A 20,950-nucleotide genomic window follows, 5' to 3' on the forward strand; every position below is an offset into this window, starting at 1 on the left:
AAACAAGTCTTTCAGGCTATTGATCTTCAGCAATCTTATGCAAAAAAGATTAAAAAAACAAAACAAAACAAAATATACCCCTTTTTAGATTACCGGAAAAATAACTTGTAGCAGCCATTTCTTATTTTTTTCATTCTTGCCCATCATTGCAGCTTCTTGTGCATTTATGAATTCTAAGAATCTCTTTGAGGAAGTATATGCACTGTATATACGATACTATTTCCTTTCATAAATTATTTGAATCTCCGACTGTCGCTCCCATGTCCCCCAGACACCTCCATGCCCCCACCCCTCCGAAAGGAGTTTTTCTCTTTTTTTTTTTTTTTTTTTGCTGTCCAAGAAAGTCTCGTGATAGACGGGCCGTGCGAACGCGTGACGCAGCTCGGTGGCGGGAGGGAGGAGGGAGGAGAGAGGAGGGGAAGGAGGGGTAGCGGCGGAGGGGGTGGGGGGGCTCGGAGCAGCGGCTGTGTAGAAAAGGAGGAGGAAGCGAGCGAGGATGGCGGAGTCACACCTCTGAAGGTAAAGACATTCTTTTACTCTCTGCGTACTGGAGCTGCCTCGCTCTCGCACGGCTGTCTGGAGAGCGCGGTTGCTCGTCTTGTGAGGCCCCGCGCTTTGCGTGGTTTTTTTTTTTTTTTTTTTTTTTTTGGCCTTCTTTTCCTTTCTTTCTTTTAAACCCTTTACTGGGCCATGGAGACAGACGGTCTTTGTTCGGCCTCGGAATGGCCGCTTTGCGGGGAGAGAGCGCCCACTGAGACCGTCTTCCTTCTTCTCTCAGGCCACGGGCGCTCTGCGAACCCCGGCGGGAACGGGGCGGATTCTGTCTCGCGGACTCCGCTCTCCGGGCTTTTAGGCGGGTGGTGGTAGACCGGTTCGGGCCGGTTCGTACTCTCTCTCTCTGTGCTGCCCCGTTGTCCGAGTCAGGCCGCTCGCATACGGCCCGGCGGGCCTTGCTTGGGGTCGGAGGGATAGCGACAGGGACGAAGGGGCCCGTGCCGTGGCGGGCTGTGGCTGTCGGCTCGCCTGCTGGCGCACGCCACCGCTCGCGGGCACTCTTTCGCGGGCGAGCGCGGCGCGCGCCACCACGGCCTAGGAGGATCCGCGCGGGCACAGTTCCGGGTGCGGAGCGGAGCGTCTCCTCCTCGCTGCTCCGTGTCCGAGTCCTGCGTCCCGCCGCGACTGACTGTCCGGGTGACTCGGAGTCTCCGCCGGCGCGGCGACAACGCCGCTTCTTGTGATACTGTGTCAGTGTGAACGTGATACTAGTCGCTGCTCCTCTGAGTCCTGCTGCGTGATGATCATTCCTCGCCTCGGGGTCTGTCTGTTAGTCCGGGGGTCTCCTGTGTGTGTGTGTGTGTGAGAGAGATTCTCTCTCCTAAAACAAATATAATGGTATAAGTACACGAAATGACCGTGTCTGTTCACGCAAGCCTTGTGCAGAGTGGCAGTATTTGATTTGTTGTCAGTGTGTGTGGGGTTGTTGGTTTGAATCCCTTCTGCAGATCCTTTCAGCTGCTACCCCTGAATTGATAAAGTAAGAAATCTCCACCCTGTTAAACGGCCTGTAAAGTGTGTGTGTGTGTGTGTGTGTGTGTGTGTGTGTGTGTTTTAAATTGAACACTAACTTAAGTTAGGGGTAGCAGGTACTTCAGGCAGGGGTTACATCTTACAGTTCCTTCCTCTGGTTGTAGGTTCGACTCGCACCTCCTGGAGGAAGGTGCTTGATCTGAATTGCTGTAGCCAAAAACTACTCCGCTCTTTAAAAGGGTAAATCAGTGATCATAAACATATGTTGCTTTGGGGAAGTGACAGCTGGTAGCTTAGTGGTTAGAACTGCTGCCTTTGGACCCAAAAGGTCACATGTTTGAATCTCACCCCTGGGCTGTTCTACCCTTGAGCAAGGTACTTGCTCTAAAAATCTTCTCCAATAGAAGTTACCTGACTATAAATGGGTAAATGATGGCAAGTTGCTTTGGAGAAAAGCATTAGCTAAATATAAGTATGATGTAAGTCCATCAGTTGAAGGAATAATTTCCTTGGTGGAGGTGCTTCCAGAATAAAGGTTAATAATGATAATGAAGATTGTGGTGTTTGCTTGCAGGGCTCTGGCCGTGGTGGTCTGTTGACCTCCTTCTTGCAGCAGCCCGTCACCTCCATCTTCAGGTGTCTTAAACTCCTTATTCTGTGCTGGAATTTGACAGTTGATGAATTTTGTGTGTGTCTCTACATGTGCGATAAGTATCTGATGGGGTGTGTAAGGTGAATGGTCGGTTGTGGAAGTCATGCTTTATACCTGAATGTAATGTAGTACCTTTTTTTTTTTTTTTTTAATAAAAAAAGACACCATATTTGTCATCAGCTTTCAGTTGCCTTTCTCGGTTGAATATCCAAGATGATGGTGTTTAAACACCGGGGTACAGTCAGTAACTAGTTTTGTACAAGAGGGGAGAATGGTGTGGGTTTTATTTATACAAATCTTTGACTTGATATATTGTGTTTTTTTTGTATTCTGGGATCTTTATTGCTTTGGAGAAAAGAATCTGCTAAATGTGGAATTTTTTTTTTTTTAAAGAAAATGTGATAGACTAATATTGATATAACAATTTTAGAGGAAGTCCCTTCTAAATCCTTACCCACAATGTCAGGGCCTTTGGTTGTTTCTGCACGAAATGTCAGGAAGATGGTGTCCGGTGAGTTAGTGAGAAGTTGCATTTTTGCAGATTTTGACAAGCTATGCCTTTCGTCTTAGTAGTATTTGCTAATATCGTGTGTGTGTGTGTGTGTGTGTGTGTGTGTGTGTGTGTGTTTTTGTGGTGGTGGGAGGGGGTGATGGTATTAAAACTGATATCTGCCATATGTAAACCTAAAAGGGAGAAAATGAAAACGGGGCCGACGGTCCCGATCCTCTGGCTCGACGCGTGTGGCTCTGGATGTGTTGAAGTTGCACTTTTTTGCGGTGCAATATGGGAGGAGTGGCGCGTGCAGCAGCCGCGGTTTGACAGCCCATAAGTGTGAAAGTGCCGCGTGGAGCTGCCTCGCCCGGTACACGGCGTTGAGAGATGAGAACAGAAACCCAACACCCACGTGCCGCCGAGCGCGGATCGCTCTGCTGTGGCTGTGTAAAGGAAGGAGCCCAAGTCCCCAGGATGTGACGGATGCCTCAGATCCCACGTTGACCCCGGGGTGGGGCCTTGCTTGGGACAAGGCGAGTCTGGAAGGTGGTTGAAGAAGAGGTGCTGATCCGGGTGGCGTGGAGCGCGGCGATCTGGCCTCGAACCTGGCGTAGGCTCCGCTTCTCTCGCCTTCCCTCACAAGTTTGTGTTGCATAATGTCTGGCAGCGTCGCTGCCGAGCTCGTTTTAAAGTCCAGTTTTATTCTAAATATACTCTTGCGCTCCATATCTCCTCCTCCTCCTCTTCCTTTGGCTATGAAGCCATGGCGCATTCTCCTCTGGTCCATGGGGGATGAGGATGTTCGCCGTGCGGGTGTCACCTTTGGTTGTCCTTGGGTACTTGCCCTCAACTGATAGGGTATGAAGTACTCGGCTCTATAAAAGAATAAATCGTCAAGAGTTGCTCGGTATTAGAAGTCACTTTGAGAGCAGAGCGTTAGCTAAATGAGAAGTTTTTTTTTTTTAATTTTTTTTTAATACTTTGGAGGTTTTTGTAAACACTTTCGGAGTGTAGCTTGCATTATTTTGCAGTTATGGGTTTGATGGCATCTTTTTTTAGGCAACCCTTCTAGTCAAGTTGACTGTTTACTACAGTTAGATGATACTTCTCTCCAAAGTGACTTAGTGTTGATACAATTAATTACCCATTTATACAGCTGGGTTTTTTTAAAAACTGGAGAAATGTTTAGCATAAGTGCCTTGCTCGAGGCCAGACTACAACCTGCGAGCTTTGGGCTCAAAAGCAGCAGCTCTTACCACTACACTATGAGCAGCTCTCCTTTTACAATTTTTTTTTTTTCTCTCTCTCTCTCCCCTTCCCCCCCAGCAACTTGCAGTGGAGCAATTTAAGTACCTTGCTCAAGGGTACTGTAGATGGGATTTGAACCTGCAACCTTAGGAGCCAAAGGCAGCAGCTTTAGCCACTATGCTACCAGCTTCCCTGTTCTTGGGGGATCAACTTTTCAGTGGATCACCAGTTTTATACAGCAGGGTATTCTTTCTTTATCGCTTCCGGATAGGTAATTTGACCCAGGGAACTACAGCAGGAGGTGGGATTCAAACCTGGATCCAAATTGTAAGGCGTAAGCCTTAACTACTGTGACACCTGGTGGTGGTTAGTGTGTTTGAACTGTAAGTGCTGGGGGGGAAAAAAAATTGTGCGCTTGTGTGTAAAGCGACAGACAGTTCAGGTTACGTTCGGTCTTGGGTACAATCACCAAGCGTCTCTCTCCCAACTGAGTGAACCGCACAGGATGCTCATTCACTGCATTCACTCTTGGTTGTGTTGTCAGGCTGACCGTGGGCAGGAATTTCGTTGCGACAGAGAATAATTGGCATTGTCGCGGTGCTCGCGGTGGCGGCCTTGGTGGGGTCAGCTGGGTATCTCTGCCGAGCTTTCCGAAGCCTCGACATTGTGGACGACCTCACGCGCTTTCCTGGCCTAGCGCTGATTGTCCCTCTTGGTGCTATGTAGTGGTGAAACTGCGTGTGTGCGAAGCTAAATGTTAGGAATGTTTTGGCATGAGTGGGTTGGCCAGGTGGTCAGACAGGCAGCTTTGGGACAAAATAAGAGGGACAGTTTGATAGTTGGTAGAGTTATATCAGAATTTGTATGGGTTACACACGCCTGAAACATAAGTTCCGTCTTATTGTTACTGTTGTGTTAGTATCGTTCCTTGTGAGAACTAGTGCTCGGTGTTTGCCTCCCACTTAGATACAGGTTCGAATACCACTCTTGCGGTACCCTTGAAATGGCACGGTAAAAAATTGCGCAGCTGTGAATTCCTGCAGCTTGCTTTGTGTACAAACTTATGATGAGTCACTTTAGAGGAAGGTGTCGGATGAAATGACGTGAAAAAGTGGTGTTTGTTGTGTAAGTTTTAAGCGGCGACGTATATAAGCATCTTTACCCCAATCCCATAATGTGTCTTAGATAACTCTTAAATGTAGAAATTAAACTTATTGTGCTACTGATGCTCAGCTGTACCTGGTTTTCATTTTGCTGACAAACATCCTACTTCCATTCTCATTCACAAAATTTCAGTCCTGCTTGCATGTGTGTGGGGTCAGTTAGTGCGGTGAGGTCAGCATCAGGTGTTTGACCACGAGCTGAGTGATGCTTTGTCATTTATACAGTGATCAGCTCCTCCTTTGCTGTAAAGGTCACATGACCTGCAGGGTTCCACCACTTTGAAGTTTGTGCCCCCCCCCTCCAAAAAGATTACCCCAGGCGGTACTAACCTTTCTGCAGCTGTGATCTGCAGCACAGTGCCACCTTTTCAACTAGGCTCTCTGTTCTAACGGTCCGAAAGACCGACGAGCTCAAAAGACGACGGTGTCTCTACCTGCCATTTACAAGCGCTCATGGACAAAAGTGTATAGTCCCTGCAATGCGTACGGCGCGCATCCTTTTTGGCGCATTTTCTCGTGCGTGAATTGTCGAAGCAATGGTCAACGGCCGCTCGCAAGGCAAGCTGCTTGTTGGGTCAAGCTGGGTTGGGACTGAGACGATCCCTCAGAAGAATGTGAGTAGCACGCAGTCACCTCTTTAACTAAATGGTCTCTTTGGTGCCAGGCCTCCTCCTTGGGTGGGCTGAGGGGAGGGGAGCGGTAAGAGCCTGTCACAACATACAGTAATATAAACAGCTGAGTTTAACTTGCTCTGTAAACTGACATTAACCATATAATCCGAGTTGGAGTCGGGATGGAGATCCGTCACTTGTGTTAATATTTATGTTGGACGCCAAGGTGCTCCCCGACGCGGCGTTGAAGAAGTTTGTGAAGCAGCCGTGTTCTCTGGATTTTCCTCAATACCTAGTGAAAGGTTTGGACTCTGCTTGCTGGAAACTTTTTAGTTTTTAATGTGTTTAGGGTATGTATCTTGATCTGGAGTACCACAGAAAGAGTTGGGATACAAAACCAAGTCCTTCGAATGCAAGACCCCAGCAATATTTGCGCTACCTGTTGTGTGGTGAAAGGTTTTCGTGCTGATGTGTGGCTTTGTTACTTATCCAAAAAAAGTGTAAAATGAGCACTGCTTTTGCTTGGTATTTCACTCAAATGGTTAAAGTAGTGAGGGCTGCAAGGGTTTTACAGCCAGAATGGGCGATGCTGTGGTCCGCTTTTTGTTTTTCAACCTATATTTTCTTTGTCCCAGCAGCACAGATGGAATGTGTACTCCAAGGGAATGATGCTTGCACACTTGCGCGAGGACAAAGAGTTGCAATATTTAGCAGTATTTATGCAGTACTGTCTAAAATTCCAAAAGGGTGAGCGGATTTTTCCCTAAAGTGGTTCAAATCATGGTGCTGGTTGAATGTTTTCTTTTCCAGCGGAAGAAAGACACTTCAGTACCCAGCATATCTGTTGGGGGAGCTTTTGGTGTGGACTGCAGTAAAATTAGTTTTAGGATGAAAGATGGAAATGGAAATTGTCATAATAGTGCAGAAAAGTATTGAAACATCTGTAGCATTCTAGAAACATTTACATTAATTTAGCTGACACTTTTCTCCAAAGCAATTACAATGTTAAGCTATTTACCCATTTATACAGCTGGGTAATTTTACTGGAGCAATTTAGGGTAAGTACCTTGCTCAAGGGTACTACAGCTGGAGTTGGGAATCAAACCTTTGACCTTGGGGTCCAAAGGCAGCAGCTCTAACCACTACACTACCAGCTGTCCCAGATGTTATAAATGCTGTTACAGTAATATTGAGGATGGTGGCTTTCTGGGTCTAAACAGCTGTTTTCCTCTGTATTCTTGTCACTGCAAAATCGGTCCTCTGTAATTCTGTTCCATGTTGCCTTTTTGCTCACGTGAGTAAAGTGTGAAAAAGATCCAAGTGTCGTATGTGTGTCGGCACAGGAGAGAAGTTGCTGTAAGTTGTTCTTGTTGGGTCTGAGTTGACTGGCTAGGAAGATCACGTATTTCTTCTATTCCCTTACAGAACTGAAAGGATGACTCCTCTTGACCTTAGCGTGTCCATCTGATCTCAGTTGGACGCGGGACAGAGGTTTGCCGCACGGGACCAGCTACTTCAGACTTCACTTCACTGCCGAACTTCAAAATCTCTGGATTCCGGGAGCTTTTGGCGTCTGCATGCGCTAGCGGATATGTACGAGTGCACGTACACCTGTACCTGAACAGCTTGTCAGGTGTCCCTCCTCCTCCCCCCCCCTTCCCCCCCCTCCTTCCTTCTTTTTTGGTGCAACCTCTTTTTGCAACACCAGCAAAGAGGAACTTGAGGGGGGTCCATGAGCTCTAAGGACAGAGCAGTGTCAACATGAGTAGTACGTTAGGAAAGGACAAGGACTCGAAGGAAAAGGACCCCAAGGGTCCATCAGGCAAAGAAAGGGAAAAGGAGCCCAAGCCTCTGGGCGGCTTTGGCAAGGATGGCAAGGAGCCCAAGACCAAAGGGAAAGATGCCAAAGATGGCCGGAAGGACGCAGGGAGCGCCCCGCCTGCTGTGGCCTTCTCTGTGGACAACACGATAAAGAGGCCTAACCCGGCCCCGGGTGCCCGCAAGAAATCGAGCAATGCGGAGGTGATCAAGGAGTTGAACAAGTGCCGAGAGGAGGGTGCCACGCGCCTGGACCTGTCCAAGCGTTCCCTACACATGCTCCCTCCGGCGGTTAAGGAGCTCACGCAACTGGCCGAACTCTACCTATACAGCAACAAGCTGCAGAGCCTGCCGGCCGAGGTGGGCTGCCTGTCGGGGCTTGTGACGCTGGCGCTCAGCGAGAATTCACTCACCAGCCTGCCCGAGGCGCTCGACAGCCTGCGCAAGCTGCGCATGCTTGACCTGCGACACAACAAGCTGCGCGAGATCCCGCCTGTTGTGTACCGCCTGACATCCCTGACCACGCTCTACCTACGCTTCAACCGCATCACCGCCGTGGAGAAGGACATCCGCAACCTCTCCAAGCTCACCATGCTCAGCATCCGTGAGAACAAAATTAAACAGCTGCCTGCTGAGATAGGTGAGCCATTTGGCGGCTTGTTGGATAACCAGATCGACTGAGATGTGTATTACGGTGGTTATTTTCAGAAGTGCATGTTTAAATCTGTAGTTCTGAGATGTATGTCACTTTGGAGAAAAGCATCTGCTTAATGGGGGGGGGGGGATGTAAAATTGGTGTGTTCTTTTGGTGACAACTTAAAATGCACTGTAGACCCACCAAAATGTTGAATCCAAGTGTTTTAAATGTCTTAAACTGTAAAATGTATTAAACATATTCATTATGATTCTAGCCATGAATGTTTTAAATAATGTCATACTTTGTTTAAAATCCATTTTTGAAATGGGGCAAAAGAAGGTGATTAACTTCTTTGTTAACCAACATACTTGATCATATTGTGCTGTGTAACTGCATTTCCCCCCCCCCCCACTCAAGTTTCACTGTCATTATTAATAATTGTATCCAGGATGTTGCTGGGTTCTTACTGTAACTTTGAGCATCAGCAAGTTTACATTAAAATATGCTTGGTACAAAACACTCTTATAACGTTGCCCAAAAATTTTGAACCACATCAGCTGTTATATCAGGTCTACAGTGTATTAGTGCCAAATTTTTAAGTGCACTTTGGCTGTAATGCACATCTTAGAATAATTTCCACTGTAACGAATTCTGTTTGCAACTTAGTTCTGATCAGAGTTTCGCAGTGTGTGTGTTTTGCACGTCCCTTGTCGGCCCACTTGATCAAGTTGCATCATGCGTCTTTCTTCTAGGGGAGCTGTGTAATCTCATCACGCTGGACGTAGCTCACAATCAGTTAGAGCACCTTCCAAAGGAGATCGGAAACTGCACGCAGATCACGAACCTGGACCTTCAGCACAACGAGCTCTTAGACCTTCCCGAAACTATAGGTGAGCAACCCATTCTGATCGTTTTATACAACCCCCTGGCAAAAATTATGGAATCACCACACTTTGAGAATGTTTACCCAACTTTTTTTACTTCATAGCAGATAAACAAATCACAGATACAACACAACATGTTTTAATAGCTGGACATTCTGGCTTTGTTGAACATACCTCAAACAAATTAAATTACTTTAATGGGGAAATCCCCCCCCAAATCAAGTTGAGGGAAAAATTACGGAATGATCAACAAAAATAGTTAATACTTTGTCGTTCCTCCTTGGGCTTTTATGATGGCCTGGATTCTTTGAGGCATTGGCTTCACTAAGGAAAAAATATTCTTCATCAGTCTGGTTCCAACTTTCTCAAATAGCCGTTAACAGATCAGCTTTGCAGGATGGAGCCTTGTTATGGACCAGTGTTGGGGGCGGGGGGGGGGGTTCCCCCCCTTCTCTTTAATTTCCACCATAAATTTTCAATCAAATTGAGATCTGGACTGTTTGCTGGCCATGTCATTCAGTTGATATGCCTTTCCTGAAGAAAAGCTTTAACACTTTTTGCTCTGTGGCAAGATGCATTATCATCCTGAAAAATTACTTCATCACCAAGCCTATTTTCTATTTATGCAATGAGAAAAGTGTCCAAAACTTCATCGTACACCTGGGCATTGACTGCTAAGGTCATACTTGCCATCTCACCTGGCCCTTTACCTGACATGCAACCCCATATCATAATTGACTGGGGAAATTTGATTGTTTTCTTGAGGCAGTCATCTTTATATGTTTCATTAGAACAGCACCAGACAAAAGTTCCAGCATCATCGCCTTGGCCAATGCAGATTTGTGATTCATCACTGAATATCATGCTCATCCAGTCATCCACACCATGATTGCTTCTCTTTAGCCCACTGTAACCTTGTTTTCTTCTGTTTTAGGTGTTAATGCTGGTTTTCATTTGGCTTTTCTATATGTGAATCCCATTTCTTTCAGCCGATTTCTTAGTTCCGTCACGAAGACTCCAGTTTCCGCCCATTTGTTTTTCAATTTCTTTTGTTGTGTATTTTCTATTTTCAAAGCATATTGCTTTGAGTTGTCTATCCTGACGCTTTGACGTCTTCCTTGGTCTACCCGTATTTTTTTTTTTTTTTTTTTTCCCCTTTTATTACATTCCCATTTTGTTTATACTTGCACCAAATTTTAGACCCAGCTGACTGGGAACAACCAACTTCTTTTGCCACACTCCGTGTTGGATCTCCTCCTTGAAGAAGTTTTATTATCCTTTCCATTGTTTCTATTGACAACGCTCTTGTTGGGGCAATGTTTCCTTTCAATTAGTCAGGTCCAACAGCTTGTTAAGCTCAGTAAGCTCTTTTAACTGCAGACTTTTTTTTTTTTTTTTTTTTTTGTCTGTTTTAAAAATACAAATATCAAGTGATTCCATATTTTTTTCTTCTACTTAATTTGAAAAAAAATTGCCATTAAAGTTTAATTTGTTTGAGGTATGTTTAATGAACCCAGAATATTCAGCTATTAAACAAATTTTGTTTTGTGTTCTCTCTGTGATTTATTTGCTACACTGTATTAAAAAAAAAAAAAAAAAGCTGTGTGAACATCCTCAAAGTGGGGTGATTCCATAATTTTTTGCCAGGGGGTGTAGCTAAGGTCCCAAGTACACACGAGTTCTCTGGGTTGATGCATCAAAAGAAGTTCTCCCATTGCTGCATTGATGGCAGCTTTGGAGACATACAGGGGTAAAACACACCACATGTGCAATACTATCCAAACCCTGAGTGCCCTGCAGTTCTGGACCCCTTGGTTTTTTTTTCTCCTGTGTATTTTCTGCCAACTCCAGTTAAAAGAACTTGACCATTTAAAATTTATTAATTTCTGTTTTAAACAATTTTTGGTCTCTGGGAATGATGATGTGAGGAGGAATTACGGGACCCTGAGGTGTGGTGTAAGGCTCTGGAGCCCTATGGGTTTCTGTGATTCGGGACACCTACAGGATGCACTGTGCCTGCCCTTCAGTAGCAAAATGCATATTTTTAGTGATGTCTCCGATGCACAGTTATGTCAAGCAATGAATGATTGGCGGGGAACTGAATTTGTCTTGTCCCTTATGTCTAAGTTGGGTAGAGTGTAGTGTGTGTGTGTGTGGTTTTTTTTTTTTTTTTTTTTTTTTTTTTCTTTCTTCTCCCCTCACTGCTTGGGTTAACAAAGGGAAAAACGGTTGAGGAAAAACGCAGCCTGCTTGTGCTATTTTAACTGCTGTGCCACTGATAAATACTTCTGAGAAAGCAAAGGGGTCTGATCTTGAGGTGTGTGTGTGTGTGTGTGTGTGTGTGTGTGTGTGTGAGTGAGAGAGAGAGAGAGAGAGAGAGAGAGATCTTTTCCAAATGTGAGCTAATGTTCAGAAATGGAGATGAATGTATATTTTGTGCTAAGCCAATTTTAATGCAAAGTTTAACGCAGGTCTGCCATACATTCCACTGAATTGAAGTGTGTTGTGTTCTCTCTCTCTCTTCTCCCCCCCGCCCATTTCTGTGAGTAATACCACATAAGAAGCGCAAGGTCATGTGCTTACTTGCACGGACAGAGGAAATGAGAAGTCCAGTATTGCATTGTCATGTTCAGCTGTTCATCTCTTAGGATGTTTAATCCTGTTTGGGTTTGATACATACAAAAGTATTTTTTAATGGTTTCAAATAGCATGCACATATGTTTTTAGTGCTTTCCTTTCAAAATGAAGAGCTGATTGGCTTTCAAATGGGTGAGATGCCCTTGATGTTAGTGTGCCATTTTCTGGCTTTTTCAGGTAATTTGTCATGCATAAATCGCTTGGGCCTGCGGTACAATAGGCTATCAGCGATCCCTCGATCATTAGCCAAGTGTCGAGAGCTGGAGGAGCTGAACCTTGAGAACAACAACATCTCGATGCTCCCGGAGGTGAGTGCTTGCTCATTACCGACGCACGTCCAACACATGTTTGTAGCAAGTCATCAGTTTTTATTGTGCGGTCGGCACCCTCTTGGGTTTTCTGATTGTTTTCTGTTTGCCAGACACTGTGCAATATTGTGCTGAGAGATTTAGGCAGTTAAGTCTCCCAGTAATTAAGTTAGGGGCTTATACCTTGCAGGTTGTCAGGTCAAGTCCCGTAGTGGTCCTGCTGCAGTGTTCTTGTGAGGTATTAAGCTTGAATTGGTCCACTATAATATCCATCTGTTTAAATGGGCGAAATTGTATGCCAGCCAACTAGACTGGTTAGAAGTATTGGGTAATTTTTACCATATTCAGTGATTTTGTTTGTTTTTTTTTTTTTTTTGAAAGGGGGGGGAAATGTGTCCATTAAACACCATTTAAATTGGGGACAAAAAAAACGCATATATAGACCATCTCTTTGGATTTAAAACTGTGACCCCCCCCCCCCAGTTCAGTTGGTTCTGAAAGGTGTCAACATGAGGTTCAAATATTAACTCTGAAAGAGGTGGGCTGTGTGTGTGAGAGAGATGGCACTGTTTCTTGGCTGTATAAACAATGGTGGGTGTGTCCCATGGGGCATGTGGGTGTGTGCCTGTTAGCCAATGGAGCACTCGCACCTTAAGGATGGTCTTTAGACAGAGTTGCATCTTAAATGAAACTTATTCTTATAGCTGTTTTTGCAGTGTAAATGATGGTGGGGGGGAGTGCAGAAGTAATCTATGATTATGCAAGGCCTTCTGAAAGGGGACCTGTTCTGGCTGCTCTCCCTGACTTTGCAGCACACCGTTGCTTTGTCGATACCATGTCATTACAGTGCACTGGAAAGGCATGTTTAAAGTTGTTGGAAGATTTCTGCCTGACATGTTGAATTATATGATCTTGATAAATGGTTTGCTGCAAATGTTACTTGCTACACATTTATAATGTATTAAAACATGCATTAAGATACTTTGTTGTTCTGTAGGTTTTGTGATGTTTAGGGTGTAGTTCATCTGCATGAAGAGACTGGGGAAAGGATCGACTCTAGTGCTGCTTGCTTCACATGAGCTCTGTGTAATGTGATGTGGTGTTTTGGGTTTGTTCACAGGGCCTTTTGTCAAGTCTGGTCAACCTGAACAGCTTAACGCTAGCCAGAAACTGCTTCCAGTCCTACCCGGTTGGTGGTCCATCCCAGTTCTCTACCATCTACTCTCTCAACATGGAGCATAACCGCATCAATAAGATCCCCTTTGGCATCTTCTCCCGGGCCAAAGTGCTGAGCAAACTCAACATGAAGGTCAGCCTGGGGCTGCTGAACAAGCCCTTAATTTCAGTTCATTCATCCATCCATCCATCTGTATTTCTTTGCAGAGTTGGCCCAACTATAAATGTGAAAACCATGTTAAAATAGTTTCTTGTGATGTGCCAAAAATGACATGGTCATAAGTTCATCATCCTTGGCTGTGTGTGGCAGTAATTGGGCATTGACTTTAATCCTTGTGACAAATGGGTGGTATTTTTTCCATCTCATGTTTGACTCATAAAGAACGGTGGTCTTGTTTTACAGGACAACCAGTTGACGTCTCTCCCACTTGACTTTGGGACCTGGACCAGCATGGTGGAACTCAATCTTGCCACCAACCAGTTGACAAAAATTCCTGAAGATGTCTGTGGCCTTGTATCACTTGAGGTTGGTTTTTATGTTAAGCTTTTCAGTATTATTGCTATTGCGCAAATGAAGAACTCGGGTGCTCACTCATCCCCCACCTTGTGTACTTTGATAAGTTTAACTGGAACAGGTCCAAAACCAGTTCACCTGAACAAAACAAGTTTGCTTCATTTATCACTGTAAAAATTGTTTGGTGACCTCGAAGTTCTGGAACAGTTGTTCTTAAAGCACTGCTTGAAACCGTGCTCCTGGGAACAAGAAGTCGAGATCTATCTGAGCTGATATGAGTGTTATTCAAATGGGTCCTTTTCACTGTTTCGCCAACAAAGATTTTGTAGGGCTCCAGTGTCATGCCAACTTGCGTTTTCCTGTTCGATGTTTTGCATTTTAATTATTTGGCTGAAGATCACAGATCTTTTGCACATTTAGGTCCTGATTCTGTCAAACAATCTCCTTAAGAAGCTTCCACATGGAATTGGAAATCTTCGGAAACTGCGGGAGCTGGATTTAGAGGAAAACAAGTTGGAGTCCCTCCCCAACGAGATTGCCTATCTTAAAGATTTACAGGTATGGCAATGAAATGGGGGGGGGGAGTTCTCTACAGCCTTACTGCAATTTTTGGCTTTGTGAGGACCTTGCATAGAACCATGATTTACCTTAGAAGTGCTAGGCTGTACTAATACGCTTGCTTGATTACAATGCGTTTTTCCTGTTATTTCAGAAACTTGTCCTGACAAATAATCAGCTGACCACCCTACCCAGAGGCATTGGTCACCTCACCAACCTGACTCACCTGGGCCTTGGGGAGAACCTCCTGCAGCACCTTCCGGAGGAGATTGGTAGGTGTCTTCTGACTGCAGATGAGGCCGTGCGCCTTCTGGTGTGCTTTGCTTTATGGACTTTTGTGGTGTAGTGCAGAGTTTGACGTGAGGGGTGTAGGGTTAGAAATCCCTTGCAATGGTGGCTTCATTTTCCCAGAAACATCAGGTTGGAGCATTAATTAAGCTGTGGTTTGTTCCCTACTTCTCACATATAGGAGTGAAGCTGGGTGGTCAGTGAGCAGCTCTGGCATCCAACTAATGTACCGCATAAAAGTAGTTGTAGGAAGATGGCAGATCCAGCATGTGGGACGGGTGGTCGTTGGTGGGTATGCAAGCCTCTCACCCCTGGCCTGTGTGTTGGTGCTTACAGGTACACTGGAGAACCTGGAGGAGCTGTACCTCAACGACAACCCGAACCTCCACAGCCTTCCCTTTGAGCTGGCCCTCTGCAGCAAGCTGTCCATCATGAGCATTGAGAACTGTCCCCTTAGCCACCTTCCACCCCAGATTGTTGCGGGGGGTCCCTCCTTCATCATCCAGTTCCTGAAGATGCAGGGCCCTTATCGTGCTATGGTCTGACAACCCTCATTGTTGTGTGTCATACACTGTAAAATTTAAAAGGAAGAAAAAAAGTTTAAAAAAGTAAAAGGATAAAAGAAAACTAATGAAATACCTTAATCTATCTGAAATTAAGAAAAAGGCAATTTTATTAAGACTGCATTGTTTCTGCTAAGAGGAATCACAGCCATTTAGACCCACCCCAACTCATGTAAAGATAATTTGTCAACTTCTTTTGCCAAAATTGATCGCTGTATATTGAATAATCATGAGCTGAATGGCAGTCTTTTAATATATATATATATTCAATATTGCCAACAGTTACCATAATTAAAGATGGTTTTTAGAACAAGAATAGTTGTATGCAAAAAAACTGTTTAAACCTTCGATTTGCTGCTGCTGCCATTTACCTTTTTCTCCCCCTTCCCTTTGTTTACTTTTTTAAATTCTTTATTTTACTGCTTCTTAATTAGGGATTGTGTTTTGGTGCAGGTGGATAGATCAAATTTTTGATGTTCATGTAAATGATGCAGATGTACAAAGTGATTTTTTTTTTTTTAGTGCCTATCCAGGAAACCAAACAGGTTGGTTCATCATTGCAACAGTTTAGGCGTTTCTGGAAAAGCTATACGTCTCCCCCTTTTTATTTTATTGTATTTTTTTAATTAGTGTTTTATTCTCATGCAGAGGGTTTATACAACAGAAATGAACTCCTAAAACCTAATATATGAATAAGTAATAATGCAAATGTAAGGAAGTTGGACTATGACTTCTTGGTCACCAAAAATAAACTTCCTTTATCCGTTTGGGTAAACAATGTGCAAAAAAGAGGAAAAACAAAAGCAAAAAGTCATTGAGAGAAAGCAATCGAGTTACATTTGGTATGTTTTTGCTTTTCAGTCGCAAGTTTACGTAAGAGTAGAGTTCAGGTTTGTGGCATCTTTGAATTTTAATCACGTTAAGTATAGCGGTAGCAAGGCGTGGCCCTCGCGTGCGGTAGGGTCGCGGGCACGAGCTGCGGTTAGTTCTGTGTGCGCACGCGCTAGTCGGTTCGCGTCACGTTTACTTTTCGCTATATCTTCATTGCTGGGGTCGTTACTGTAAGTCATTATTTAAGGAAGTCATATCAGGCATCATGGTGTAAAATAATGAAACTTTTTTTTAAAAAAAAAAAAAAAACAAAAAGGATATGTTAAGGTATGCCAAACCCCCCCCCCCCCCCCCCCCCCCCCGAAATCTCCTGCAGGTAGGGTGTACCTTCACCAGAAGTGGTGTACAGTGCTAGACATCATTGTACTTCGTTTTCATTTTGCTTTTTATGATGTCTTTCCCCAAAGATGAAAATGTATATTTCTGCGTCAGCAGATTTGAAAATCTTAGTGTTTAGTATCCATGTGTATGTGTTTTTAATCCAACACAATGCTGCTGTTCTCCCCCCCCCACTTTTTATGGTATCGGCGTCCGTCTCAAGTCCCCCCCCGGCTAGATATTACAGGGGCATTTTCCACGATGTTTTTGGTAACATTCATTGCTTAGCGTATTCTCCTCGACTGACTTCTTTTCCTTTCCACACAGCCTAATTTAACCGTTTAGGCTAGGGGCTTATCAGATCTGCTTTGGGGGGGGGGAATACTACGTTGTTAGTAAATGGTTTCCTAAAGCGGTTTAAAATACCCATATCATTTTCGAACTGTTAGAAACAATTTGTAAGTACAGTATTGCATGTCGGATCCATAGAATGTAACGTTACCAGCCAGGATCCAAATTTGAGTAACTGGAGTACGTTTCTCCACTCTGATTAAATTTTTAAAAAAAGAAACGCGATTTGTATTACTTACTGTACGCGCCCAGACCCCATGAAGCTTTCAATGTTGCTTATACACTCACTTTCTCTCTCACACTTCTGTAAGATGTACAGCATCTTACCCATTCAGTTTGTCAAACAGCTGACTGTTTGGGACACGTGGTGCGCCCGCTCGCGCTCATCCTGCCAGGCGACACGTGACGAGGCGACAGCCTCGTGCTGCGCGACCCGCGCAGCGTTTGTCCGAGCCGCGCAGCCGTAGCCGCGCGTCGCTGTTGCTCGACAAGCTATTGCTGTAGAAGCCGCAAGGGGGCGCACTCGCTCCCCGGGCCGGGAGCCGCTCCCGGCCTCGGCGGTTGTGGAGCGCGTACGGGGTGAGCGCTGTGCACATCTGAGCGTAACGTCGATTTCGTTCACACTTCAAGTGTAAAAAGGGCTTTCTCTGTCCGTGCTTAAAATTTGCAGGAAGTTCAAACAGCGGCATTCCTGGTTTCCTTTTATTTTTTTTAATAATCGCTTCGAGTTGCGCGTTTCCGTCCGCGTGGAAGTCGAAGTGGTGGCCAGTCGCGGCAGAAATCAATCTTGTGGCAAAACGCTGTACTGCCTTTTAGGTTTTTCCTCTTTTTGTCTTGTTTTGTGCACGACGTGCTATTAAATTAATGTTGGAGGAACGTGGTGGGGAAGCGGGAGGAGGAGGAGGGGATCAAACGCGTTTATCATTATGGAAAACCAGGCAGGGATGTCGATGGTTTGAAAAGAAGTCGGCGAGTCCGGTTTTTGAATCTGCTGCGGGCGTCACTTTGACTCCATTCTTTTTCCTTTTTTTTTTTTTTTTTTTTTTTCCCCCCCCCCTCTTACCCTTTTTTTTAAATAAATATTTTGTATGGTTGTGGTACATTCAATGAGTGGAGCCTTGCTGCTGCGCTTATTTTTCTACCGTCTTGTTGTAGCTCATCGTGGGTGTCATTGAAAGACTATCGATTTTTTGGGGGACAAACTAGAAATGTCTTATCCGTTTCTGTTGCCTTGCTATGTTACGTCGATTTTATTTTAAATCAACGTGTAATGCCAGAGTGTAAAGGAAAATAATATTACTTTTGGTTTTTTTTTTTGGTGTACATTTCAATGTGATGATCAAAGTGTTGCACATCAGTGTTGCAATGGCAAATTTACCTGTTCATTGACAAGCAGCCTTAACGTTTTTTATTTTTTGTTCCCCTCCTTTGGACCATTTTCAGTAATGTCTGGTAATCATTCTGTGGTATCTCAAGCTTTTCCCTCCTGTTTGCATCGTTATTCTATGAAAAAATTTTTCCGGGACGCTCTTTACCAGAAGACCGAAGCCCTGCACACCTTACAAGCATTCTTTAACACAAACATTTGACTGCCTTATTCACTGTACATTCACATTTCTGTTGTATAACTTGCTTGCCTGAGTTTTTTTTTTAATTTTTTTTTTTTTTTTTTTTAATTGACACCAATTGTTTAAAGAACTTGTGGCTAGTTGACTATAATGTAAATGAGAAATGAAGGATTTATTCACAGCCAAAAGGGACAAACACATTTTTCTTGGTCAGCCCTTCTACCACACAGCAGATTGCCGCCCCCCCCCCCGAAAAAAAGAAGAAAGTCTAAATATGCAAAGCATCCAAAACAATTGGGAAGGATGTAATAAGACTGAGGATGTCAGTGCTGGGTAGCAGTTTGCAGTCGCTGTTTTTACTGACTCGAAAGAAGCTGTATGGGGGGGACTGCAAACTACTGTGACCATCAATGTTATATGCTAAAATATACAATAATTACCTTTTAATAAGTTTGGATTAAGATAAATGTTTCCCTAATCGTGACTCTCCACACAGTGGACTAAATCTCTCCTATGAGTAAAATATTTAAACTCCCAGTAATTGCTGTTAATTCCTTTTATTTTTTTCTGAATTTCCAAGTAAATAGTGTGTTTGATCCATGTGTACAAACATCTTTTAATTGTAATAAAAGTATAAATATGACAAAGTTAAGTTATGTGAAATATTGTATTGTGTACCAATCTCTTTGGAACAGTACTGCAAAATGAATGATGTTGCTCACATATCAATCTGCCTCCCAAAAGTTCTATTTTTTTTTTTTTTTTTTTTTTTTTAAATATTAAAAACCTTTTTAGTTCTGGTTGTACAAATGCAGAAGCAACGTTTAGCCAAGGATCTGACTTATAATATGAGTAGTTTGCAGAGATTTGCACATGTGAGCGCATGGAGGCACATCAAGGCCTGGGGGCCCCCCCCACCCTTACAGCTCCACCCTGCTGTGCCACTAATAATAAATCACACCCTTTAACATACCCTCCTCATACCCCCCATCATCTGTACATTTCAGAAAGCAAGAGCCCTACAATATAAATAATTGGTATTTGGCTAATCATAGAAATGTGTTTTGACCACATTCTATGCATTAAAACAGAAAAATCTGACACACTCCCAGGCTTTTTTTTTTTTTTTTAAAAAAGTAGTACAAAATCAAGCGTTTGAATTTTTTTTCCCCTACTTTGGAACATAGTGGTGTGCCTTTTAATACTTTTCAGACTTGGGCTGTGTGGGTTTTTTTTTTTTTTTTTGTACTTAAAGTGGATGTCATGTGAATTTTTCATTTTTAATTTCTGGTGTTTGTACCCTTTGTCATGCCTGCACAATGCTTTTTTTTTTTTTTTTTTTTATTTTTTTTATTTTGGAGTTTAATCCCACAATGATATGTTGAAAAGCTCTGGAAATGTATAATTGTACTTTTAATCCAATTAATTGTAATGTTCAGTTTATGTTAATTCAATATAAAACTTATTGCCTTGTCCTGATTTTATAAGTGATCTTTTATGGATGTTTTTATTGTGATAAATGCAGTGCAGTGCTGACAAATTTAACTTAAGTACTAATGTATTATCCCTACTTGGCCTTTTTGTTCTGCATAATTCATTTAAGGGGAATTTTTATACATTTATCACTGTTTATGAACAGACCCATTCTTCCAAAGAAATGTACAAAGTGTCCATCTCTTTTAGTGCAGCTTGAGTTACTGACAAAAGTTCCCACTCTGGGGATTTGAATCCAAAACTAAACACATTTTGGCTGCTGTTTGTGATACTAATATTACAATCTTATTTTTAAAAAAAAAAAAATTTGCAAAGATTGGGACAGGAGAAAATCAGAACACTAGCATTATCAACCTGTGCCTGTACTGAAGTTTTAAAGCTGTTTTGTGAATATTTTGCATTTATTCATTTAGCAGAAGCTTTTCTGCACAGAGAGAGAGACGATGGGTGCATTACATTAACAGAAGAGACTTAGACACAGACACATGATTCTAAAGTACACTTGTTTTGTCACATTCCAGTATATGAACCAGTATACATTGCATGAGTAGCTGCATAAAGGTTTATCCATTATTCAGCAATATACATTTACATTTATTAATTTAGCAGACTTTCTCCAAAGCGACGCACATCTCAGCACTTTCTAATCACAAAATTATTAAACATTTACCTGTTTATCAAGCACTTAAGAGATCAAGGAAAAGTGAGCCTTGAAAAGGAGTTTCTGAAACCTTCTTAAACATAGAGAGATTCAGCAGTTCTGAGTGAGAAAGGGATGTCATTCCACCACTTTGGAGCTGGAGCCAAAACTGAAAACCTTTGTGCTTTTTATTTTGGACCTTTTGTACATGGGACCACCAAGGGAGCATAGCAGTCTGGTTGGGGTGTAGCAAATGATCAGGTCTTATAGATATAAGACCTCATAGATGGTGATCAGAGATTGAGGCGGCGATGATGTGTGAGGGTATGCCTGTAGTTCTAAGTGGAAAGAAGAGGAAGAGCTGGGTATTGTAACCACAGCAGTGGTAGGAGAATCTGTGGTAGGTGATGACAGAGCCGAGGGAAGACGTGTAAACTGAGAAGAGTAGGGGGCCCAGTACTAACCCTTGTAGGACACCAGTTGAGAGAGGTTGAAGGAGTGATCAGCAGCCACACGAGACCACTTGGTAGGATCTATCTGATAGGTAGGACTCGGATCGATTCGCTGCAGTTCCTTTGATGCCAAGCTGCCCAAGAGAGGAGAGTAGAATC

The 20,950-nt window shown here is 43.5% G+C and overlaps 1 protein-coding gene across 3 annotated transcripts; it reads left to right on the forward strand.

Moving 5' to 3' along the window:
* The first annotated feature begins 446 nt into the window (after positions 1 to 446).
* On the forward strand, positions 447 to 16,241 carry shoc2 (SHOC2 leucine rich repeat scaffold protein). 3 transcript variants are annotated; one of them, XM_029248926.1, is made up of 10 exons: positions 485 to 519; positions 1,692 to 1,767; positions 7,120 to 8,152; positions 8,902 to 9,039; positions 11,848 to 11,978; positions 13,099 to 13,287; positions 13,558 to 13,680; positions 14,089 to 14,226; positions 14,381 to 14,498; positions 14,851 to 16,241. In XM_029248926.1, the coding sequence occupies exons 3-10, from the start codon at positions 7,456 to 7,458 to the stop codon at positions 15,057 to 15,059; spliced, it is 1,743 nt and encodes a 580-aa protein (XP_029104759.1). In that variant the 5' UTR covers positions 485 to 519; positions 1,692 to 1,767; positions 7,120 to 7,455; the 3' UTR covers positions 15,060 to 16,241. The 3 variants fall into 3 exon arrangements, with proteins under 3 accessions (XP_029104755.1, XP_029104759.1, XP_029104756.1); XM_029248922.1 differs by lacking the exon at positions 1,692 to 1,767 and having other exon boundaries at positions 447 to 519; XM_029248923.1 differs by lacking the exons at positions 485 to 519; positions 1,692 to 1,767 and adding an exon at positions 4,504 to 6,441.
* The last annotated feature ends 4,709 nt before the right edge of the window (positions 16,242 to 20,950 follow it).

The sequence above is a fragment of the Scleropages formosus genome, chromosome 24, assembly GCF_900964775.1.
Source record: "Scleropages formosus chromosome 24, fSclFor1.1, whole genome shotgun sequence".
NCBI classification, from domain to species: Eukaryota; Metazoa; Chordata; class Actinopteri; order Osteoglossiformes; family Osteoglossidae; genus Scleropages; species Scleropages formosus.

Coding starts and splice junctions, on each gene's coding strand:
- shoc2 (XM_029248922.1), top strand. CDS start 7,456: ATGAGTAGTACGTTAGGAAAGGACAAGGACTCGAAGGAAAAGGACCCC. Junction 8,153..8,901: donor ACAGCTGCCTGCTGAGATAG/GTGAGCCATTTG, acceptor TCTTTCTTCTAG/GGGAGCTGTGTAATCTCATC. Junction 14,499..14,850: donor GCACCTTCCGGAGGAGATTG/GTAGGTGTCTTC, acceptor TGGTGCTTACAG/GTACACTGGAGAACCTGGAG.